The sequence below is a fragment of the Coenobita brevimanus genome, chromosome 32 (genome assembly GCF_032717465.1).
Source record: "Coenobita brevimanus isolate Jiangsu-jjx chromosome 32, ASM3271746v2, whole genome shotgun sequence".
NCBI lineage: Eukaryota > Metazoa > Arthropoda > Malacostraca > Decapoda > Coenobitidae > Coenobita > Coenobita brevimanus.
Window position 1 is genome coordinate 20,001 of NC_136985.1, and position 10,000 is coordinate 30,000.

At 38.5% G+C, this 10,000-nt stretch overlaps 1 protein-coding gene across 1 annotated transcript in view; it reads right to left on the reverse strand.

Moving 5' to 3' along the window:
• The window catches only part of LOC145395627 (nose resistant to fluoxetine protein 6-like), a gene marked incomplete at its 3' end in the record, with an annotated part of 25,011 nt that overhangs the window by 8,788 nt on the left and 6,223 nt on the right, over nt 1-10,000 (reverse strand). Inside the window, exon 2 of the mRNA XM_080269194.1 lies at nt 2,457-2,643. Within this exon, the coding sequence (XP_080125320.1) occupies nt 2,457-2,643 (187 nt within the window). The remainder of the gene's footprint in view (nt 1-2,456; nt 2,644-10,000) is intronic.

Genomic DNA, 10,000 nt, shown 5'->3' on the forward strand with positions numbered 1-10,000 from the left:
GTATGTGTTTATATCTGTATGTGTGTTTGTGTATGTATGTGTGTATGCGTGAGTGTGTTTATGTATGTATGTGTACTTATGTGTGTGTATGTATGTGTTTATGTGTGTATATGTATGTGTATGTATATATATATTGTGTTTGTATGTATGTGAGTATATATGTGTTTATATATGTATGTGTGTGTATATATGTATGTGTGTGTGTGTATATACGTATGTGTGTATATATGTGTGTGTATATGCATATGTATATGTGTGTGTGTATATATGTATGTGTATGTATGTGTGTGTATGTGTATATATGTATGTGTGTATATATGTGTGTGTATATGCATATGTATATGTGTGTGTGTACGTGTGTATATGTATATGTATGAGTGTGTGTACGAATATGTGTGTATATAAGTATATATGTATGTATGTGTATGTGTATGTATGTAGGTGTGTACGTACATGTGTGTTTTTTGTCACCTGTCAGGGAGCACTTAGAGAACAATGGATTTTTTTTCGTTTTTTGTTTTTTTTTTACATTTTTTTCTTCTGTGTGTGTGTATGTGTGTATTTCTCTCTCTCTCTCTCTCTCTCTCTCTCTCTCTCTCTCTCTCTCTCTCTCTCTCTCTCTCTATGTATATATATATATATATATATATATATATATATATATATATAGTTATCTATCTATCTATATATCTATATCTATCTATCTATCTATATATATCTGTATAGCTATATATCTATATCTATCTATCTATCTATTATATATAAATATACACACACACACACACACATGGCCAGGTCATTCAGCCATACTGTTAGTCGTGTTGTCTTGCTTGGTTTCATTCTTTCCAGGCATTTTCTACCCTTCAGAATGAACCGATTTTGACCTAACCTGGACACAATGACCTGCCTGTGACCTAGCTGTGTCTGCAAGGTCTTGGTTGATAGGCAAATACTCGTTGTCTTTCAGTCTTTTTACGTTTTGAGCTGTAGGGGCGTTACTAATGCGCGCAGGAAGCTGTGAATTTTTTAGGTGTAATCTTGAGGTCACTCCCTATATAGACAGGAGTTAGACGGGAGTTAGAAAGGAGTTAGACAGAAGTTAGACAGGAGTTAGGAGTTAGCCAGGAGTGTGCCATCCATTATCCTGTCTCTCCTCTAGTTTTCGAGTGGCAACCCTATGAAGATTGACCTCTGCATCCCTAGCAATCAGTACCGGTTTTCTTACGTGCCTTCCTAGTTCCCCAGTGGCTCAGTGGAGTTGGTTGATACTTTGCATACTTATGGACACTAACTACACACCATATCACCACGTCTGGCGCCATAACAGTGACGTTCCCATCACCTGTAGTATTGATAAAGGTGCTCAGTACTGCATATACCTTGCTGTATTGCCTTTATAGGGGTCTCAAGGTACTGCATAGAGGTTTGCATAGTGTACTGGGTTAACATCAACACTACAGGCGTTGATGACATTTCTGTTGGTGCCAAACTTGAACTGGAGTACAGTACTACAACACTACACTGTACACCATCTATCTGTCCCATCTATCTGTCTTTAATATCAACTCACATCAGGTATTGCGTAGTTGTTAATGAATAGGGGAGCCACCAGTCTATCTATCTATCTATCTATCCATCCGTATCTACCCATGCAGCTTTCTCTATATCATTGTATCTGTCTTTCAGCCTCACTATTTATCCATCCATCCATCCATCCACCTATCCATCTATCCATCAGTCTACCCATCCATCAATCTATCCATCCATCCATCCATCCATCAATCAATCCGTCCATCCATCAATCCATCCATCCATCCATCCATCCATCCATCCATCAATCCGTCCATCCATCCATCCATCCATCTATTTATCTTTTTATCTGTCTTTCTGTCCACCCACCTACCTACCCATCCATCCACCCACCCACCCATCCATCCATCCATCTATCCACCCATCCACCCATCCATCCACCCATCCACCCATCCATCCAATATCATTTTATCAGTCTTTCTGTCCACCCACCTACCTACCTACCTTCCCACCTACCTACCAACCTACCCACCTACCTACCCATCCATCCATCCATCCATCCATCAATCCATCCATCCATCAATCTATTCATCCATCCTTCTATCAGTTATCTTCGTGTCTCTGCCCATCTACCTACCTACTTACCTACCTACCTACCTACCCATCCATCCACCCATCCATCCATCCATCCATCCATCTATCCAATCATCTATCCATCCATCTATTATCTTTTTATCAGTCTTTCTGTCTACCCACCTACCTCCCTACCTTCCCACCTACCTACCCATCCATCCATCCATCCACCCATCCATCCATCCATCCATCCATCCATCCATCAATCTATTCATCCATCCATCCATCCATCAATCTATTCATCCATCCACCCATCCATCCATCCATCCATCCATCTATCCATCTATCCTTACATCAGGAATTTCGTAGTCCTCATGCGGCCCAAAGACATAGTTGTTGATGAATAGGGGGTCCTTCCACCAATTCGGTTTACAACTATCCTCCACGTAGCTGTGTAGTGTGGGTGCACGCGGACCGTAGGATAGGAAGCGAATGAGTGAGGCTGAGAATAAGGCCACGCAAAGGATGGTTGGAGCCAGCCTGTGGATAGAGGATAGGGTTAGTAGATGGATAGATGGATGGATAGATGGATCGATAGATGGATAGGTGGATGGATGGATAGATGGATGCATAGATGGAGAGAAAGACTGATGGATGGATAGATAGATACATGGATGGATGGATGGATAGGTGGATAGATAGACTGATGGATAGGAAGCGAATGAGTGAGGCTGAGAATAAGGCCACGCAAAGGATGGTTGGAGCCAGCCTGTGGATAGAGGATAGGGTTAGTAGATGGATGGATAGATTGATGGATAGATGGATCGATAGGTGGATGGATGGATAGATGGATCGATAGATGGATAGGTGGATGGATGGATGGATAGATGGAGAGAAAGACTGATGAATGGATAGATAGATGGATGGATGGATAGATAGCTGGATAGATAGACTGATGGATAGGAAGTGAATGAGTGAGGCTGAGAATAAGGCCACGCAAAGGATGGTTGGAGCCAGCCTGTGGATAGAGGATAGGGTTAGTTGATGGATGGATAGATTGATGGATAGATGGATCGATAGGTGGATGGATGGATAGATGGATCGATAGATGGATAGGTGGATGGATGGATGGATAGATGGAGAGAAAGACTGATGAATGGATAGATAGATGGATGGATGGATAGATAGCTGGATAGATAGACTGATGGATAGGAAGTGAATGAGTGAGGCTGAGAATAAGGCCACGCAAAGGATGGTTGGAGCCAGCCTGTGGATAGAGGATAGGGTTAGTAGATGGATAGATTGAAAGAAACGTGGATAGATAGAAAGATTGATGGATAGGTGGATGGATGGATGGATAGATGGGTGGATGGAGAGAAAATAATTGATGGATAGATGGATGGGTAGGTGGATGGATGGATAGATGGATAGATACGTAGATAGATGGATGGGTAGATGGAGAGAAAGATTGATAGATAGAGAAATGAATGGATGGATGGAGAGAAAGTTTGTTGGATAGGTGGGTGGATGGAGAGAAAGACTGATGGATAGATGGTTGGATGGATGGATAGATAGATTGATGGTTGGATGGATAGGTGGATGGATGGATGGATAGATAGATGGATGGATGAATGAATAGGTAGGTGGAAAAGTAGATAGATAAATAGACGGATAGATAGATGGATAGATAGATAGATAGGCAGGTAGATAGATAGACGGATAGGTAGATAGATAAATTGATGGATGGATAGATAGAAATGTGGATATGTAGATGGAGATAGAGAGATGGATAGATGGATGGATAGATATATGGATGGATAGATGGATGATAGGTTGATTTATTGAGAGAGAGAGAGAGAGAGGATGATGGTGATGATGATAAAGAACAGAGAGAGAGAGAGATAATAACTTCCTTAATTAACCTTATGTTTCATCAAAACTTATGATCAGGTCTCTCTCTCTCTCTCTCTCTCTCTCTCTCTCTCTCTCTCTCTCAACACCTCTAATTACCTTTCGTATCGACTGATTCTCTCTCTCTCTCTCTCTCTCTCTCTCTCTCTCTCTCAACACCTCTAATTACCTTTCGTATCGACTGATTCTCTCTCTCTCTCTCTCTCTCTCTCTCTCTCTGTCACTTCCTCGCTCACTTTCACACTCTCTCAACACCTCTAATTACCTTTCATATCGACTGAGTCTCTCTCTCTCTCTCTCTCTCTCTCTCTCTCTCTCTCTCTCTCTCTCTCTCTCATCTTTTCATCATCATCATCATCGTCATCATCATCATCTCTCTCTCTCTCTCTCTCTCTCTCTCTCTCTCTCCCCCTCAGTCACTCCCCGTCTCACCTTCCAACCCACACACAACACAATACCAACACGAAAACAGCACTTCTTCGTGACTATACCTGACTATCCTTCTTATAAATGTCTTCAGGAGGATAGAGGAGTGTCCTGTGGGTCCCTTGGTGGATAGGAGGTGGGGATAGAGGCGATAGGTGACGACGAGGCCGCCCATAAATATAAAGGTATCGACTGAGAACCATCCATTTGTGACTATCTGGCTTATGACTGGATCTTGGTACTGTGGATAGATGGATAGATAGATACATAAATATATTGGTTAATTATTGGATGGGTGGATGGATAGATAGACAGATAGATTGATATATAAATAGATTGATTGATTATTGGATGGATAGATAGATAGATAGATAAATAGATTGGGTATTGGATGGATAGATCGATACATATTTATATATATATATATATATATATATATATATATATATATATATATATATATTCATTGATTATTGGATAGATAGATGGATAGATAGATAGATAGGTACAGATACATAAATATATTCATTGATTATTGGATTAGATAGATACATGGATAGATAGATAGATATATACATGGATGGATAGATGGATAGACAGAAAACCATCCATTGGTGACTATCTGACCTATGACTGGATCTTGATACTGTGGATAGATGGATAGATAGATAGATAGAATGGGTATTGGATAGATAGATAGATAGATAGATAGAGATATACATACATACATAAATATATTAATTGATTATTGGATGGATGGATAGATGGATAGATAGATAGATAGATTGGGTATTGGATAGATAGATAGATAGATAGATAGAGATACATACATACATAAATATATTCACTGATTATTGGATAGATAGATAGATAGATGGGTAGATAGATAGATGGATAGATACATAAATATATTGGTTAATTATTGGATGGGTGGATGGATAGATAGACAGATAGATTGATATATAAATAGATTGATTACACTGGTCTACAAAAAATAATCTGACATGGACTTTGATAATGGATTTTGACTAATTCTGGGATGCTGAATCCGAAAATAAGCTCAGATTTGCTCTATCACATCTATTTTTCATGCCACGGGTATGCAATATATTTTTCAATGAACCGATTTAGGTCCTTAGGTATTGCACTGTGGGAGAGACAACTTGGTATATTTGCCTAAATCTAAGCCTAATTTTGCCTTTACATATGTACATAATTTCCATACTCTTTGTTTCTGTGTCTTTAAGGGCTGGAGAAAGGAGGAGGGGAGGGCAGAGGAGCCTTGCAAGTGGCATCTTATCATTCCTCAAGTGGAGATGAACAGATCGATGTAGATTTTCATTCATCTGGAACTTCATTCGGCCAGCCTTCATTGTTCAGTCAGTTTGAGTTGAACGATTTAATTTGAGACGTGGGTTCGCCAAAACAAGCTTCCGAGTTGTTGGCTTCGAGGCTAAAAGAAAAGAATCTTCAACACGACACTAGCATCTCATTTTATCGTAACAGAGAAGCTGCGGACGTACTTCACTTCAGATGACACTCTTGTTTATTGTAACGATGTTGAAGGACTTCTTTTGGAAATAGGATTATCAAAATATGTGTCCAATGAATGGAGACTTTTCATCGACAGTTCAAAAAAAGCCTTCAATGTGTCATGCTTCACAATGGTAACACCTTCGGATCGATTCCTGTAGGGCACTCAGTGACCCTTAAAGAGGAATATGCCAACATGAAAGTTGTTCTGGAAAAGCTGACATGCAACGATCATGCATGGTTAATTTGTGTTGATTTAAAAATGGTGAACTTCCTTTTAGGGCAACGAAGCGGCTACACGAAATACCCGTGCTGTCTCTGCTGCTGGGATACTAGAGCAAAGGAAGAGCACTGGGTTAAGGATGAGTGGCCATTAAGAGACAGCGTGACACCTGGACATAAGAACATCATAATTGAGCCATTGGTTGATCCGGATAACATCACTCTGCCACCACTCCATATCCAGCTTGGCATGAAACAGTTCGTTACGGCTCTTGATCACTCCGGGAATTCTTTCAACTATATATGCTTAGCTTTCCCTGCGCTAAGTGAAGAGAAGAAAAAAGCCGGAATATTCGATGGCCCTCAAATCAGAAGGTTGCTGAACGAGCCACAGTTTGTTGTCTCAATGGCTCCTATTGAGGTAAGAGCCTGGAAAGCATTTGCCAATATTGTGAAAAACTTTTTAGGAAACAGCAAATCACACAACCACAAAAAAATCGTGAAAGAGCTCTTGTCCAGCTTGCGAGCAGTGGGATGCAAGATAAGCATCAAATTGCACTACTTGCATAGCCATTTGGACAAGTTTCCAGAAAATCTTGGCCACGTGAGCCAAGAACAGAATATCAAAGTATTGGAAGAACACTACAAAGGCCGATGGATCTGTAATATGATGGCTGATTACTGCTGGAGCCATATGAGAGATGTTCCAGATTCATTTCATTCATTCATTGCCAGACGCCATGTATCCCAAACGGGGTGGCCAAGGGCTTAGAGTTAATTGTTTTACAGGGAGGGGCACTAATCCTCCACCAACCCCACTTGACACGTAGGGATGTAATGCTGCACACAGAAGAATGTCTTTGAGAAAAACATTTTGCAATTGATATAACCCAGTGGTGTTACTGACTGTTTTTACTTTTTAGAGAATGAAATTAAACTTTTTAACATTGTGTAACTTATCATATCTATGGACCTGTGGTTTACCAATTTTGCTTTTTAAAACTTATTAGATGATAAAACGGCCGTGTGAAATAAACAAAAAGAGCACTGTAGATTATCATTCATTCATTCATTGCCAGACGCCATGTATCCCAAACGGGGTGGCCAAGGGCTCAGAGTTAATTGTTTTACAGGGAGGGGCACTAATCCTCCACCAACCCCACTTGACACGTAGGGAGAACGTTATGCCAACAGCATCTGGTGTTCCCAGGCGGTCACCCATCCAAGTACTAACCAGACCCATCGTTGCTTGAGTACCATATTTCCAGTAAACTGAATCATTTTACTCTGCCAATTCTTTTAACTTTAGCGCATAATTCCGAATTTTCAACAAACGTACGGCATACCATATATCAAAAACCTGATGTGATAGACAAAAAATGATACCTAATTCGGATTCAGCACCCCAGAATTGCGTAAAATCCTTGCAAACAGTCACGCCAGAGAATTGTGTTGGCCAGTGAAATTATTGGATGGATAGATGGATGGATAGATAGATAGATAGATGGATAGATAGATAGATAGATTGCGTATTGGATGGATAGATAGATACTTAAATATATTCATTGATTATTGGATGGATAGATAGATAGATAGATAAATAGATAGATAGATTGGGTATTGGATGGATAGATCGATAGATACATATATATATTCATTGATTATTGGATGGATAGATAGATAGATAGATTGGGTATTGGATGGATAGATAGATACATATATATATTCATTGATTATTGGATGGATAGATAGATAGATAAATAGATAGATAAATAGATTGGGTATTGGATGGATAGATAGATGGATAGATAGATATACATGGTTGGATAGGTAGACAGATAGATAGATACACATATATAAATTGATTATTAGATGGATAGATAGATAGATAGATAGACATAGATAGATAAGCTAGATTAAGACTAGCATGTAATAGATAGTAGCCCCTATCCTCTGTGACTCAGTGGATAGATAGATAGATAGATAGAGAAGTTAGGATAGATAAATAGACAGATAGATAGATATGGATAAATGAGAACTATTTATAGAGGTAGGATAGTTAATTGATAGATAGATGTGGATAGAATAGGACTATTGATGTGAGCTGTACTATCCAACTACTATCCTGAGAGAGAGAGAGAGAGAGAGAGGGAGAGAGAGAGGAATGGAAAGGATGGGTAAATTATTCAATGATGAGAGAGAGAGAGAGAGATGAATAGGAAGGATGGGTAAATTATTGAGAGAGAGAGAGAGAGAGAGAGAGAGAGAGAGAGAGAGAGAGATGAATAGGAAGGATGGGTAAATGAGAGAGAGAGAGAGAGAGAGAGAGAGAGAGAGATGAATAGGAAGGATGGGTAAATGAGAGAGAGAGAGAGAGAGAGAGAGAGAGAGAGGGGCTCAGACACTGCAAAAACTAGAACAATGGCTGCCAATATCAGATCATAGAGAGAGAGAAAATGAGAGAGGGAGCGAATTAAAGCGAGAGAGAGAGAGAGGGGGGTGGGAAGGAGGGAGAGAATGAGAGAGAGAGGGGGGAGGGAGAGAGAGAGAGAGAGAGAGAGAGAGAGATGAATGGAAAGGATGGGTAAATTATTGAGAGAGAGAGAGAGAGAGAGAGAGAGAGAGAGAGAGATGAATGGAAAGGATGGGTAAATTATTGAGAGAGAGAGAGAGAGAGAGAGAGAGAGAGAGAGAGAGAGAATTATTGTATTTTATTCTACAATTATTCTTCTAAAAAAATATCAAAAAATGGTAATCCAAAAAATTCTTGGTAATTAAAAAATCCACGGTAGTTCAAAATTTTCATGGTAGTTCAAAAATTCATGGTAGCCCAAAAAATTCATGGTAGTTCAAAAGTCATGGTAGTTTCGAAAATAAAAAAAAAATAGCAGTTTAAAAAAATTCATGGTAGTTCAAAAAAATTCATGGTAGTTCAAAAAATTCATGGTAGTTCAAAAAATGGTAGTTCAAAATTTTCATGGTAGTTCAAAAATTCATGGTAGTTCAAAAAAATTCATGGTAGTTCAAAAAAAATTCATGGTAGTTCAAAAAAAATTCATGGTAGTTCAAAAAATCATAGTAGTTTGGAATATAGTAGTACAGATATTCATGGTACTCAAAAATGAATTTATAAAAATCATGGTAGTTCAAAAAAAAATTCATGGTAGTTCAAAAAATGATAGTTCAAAATTTTCATGGTAGTTCAAAAAATGGTAGTTCAAAAAAAAATTCATGATAGTTCAAAAATTCATGGTAGTTCAAAAATTCATGGTAGTTCAAAAATTCATGGTAGTTCAAAAAAATCCATGGTAGTTAAAAAAAGATCCCAAAATAAAAAAAATAACCGTTTTAAAGAATTCATGGTAGTTCAAAAAAGATCCAAAAATAAAGAAAAATAATAGTTTTAAGAATTCATGGTAGTTCAAAAAATGGTCGTTCAAAAAATGGTCTTTCAAAAAATCATGGTAGTTCAAAAAATGGTAGTTCAAAAAATCATGGTAGTTCAAAAAATGGTAGTTCAAAAAATCATGGTAGTTCAAAAAATGGTAGTTCAAAAAATGGTAGTTCAAAAAATGGTAGTTCAAAAAATGGTCGTTCAAAAAATGGTCGTTCAAAAAATGGTCGTTCAAAAAATGGTAGTTCAAAAAATGGTCGTTCAAAAAATGGTAGTTCAAAAAATGGTAGTTCAAAAATTCATGGTAGTTGTCTTACCCTGAGAGAGTCAAAGGTATTATAGATGAAGCCAGCGTTGGTCTCATACTGGTGACATATAATGATCCACGTCATGGTGATAACTCTGAAAGAT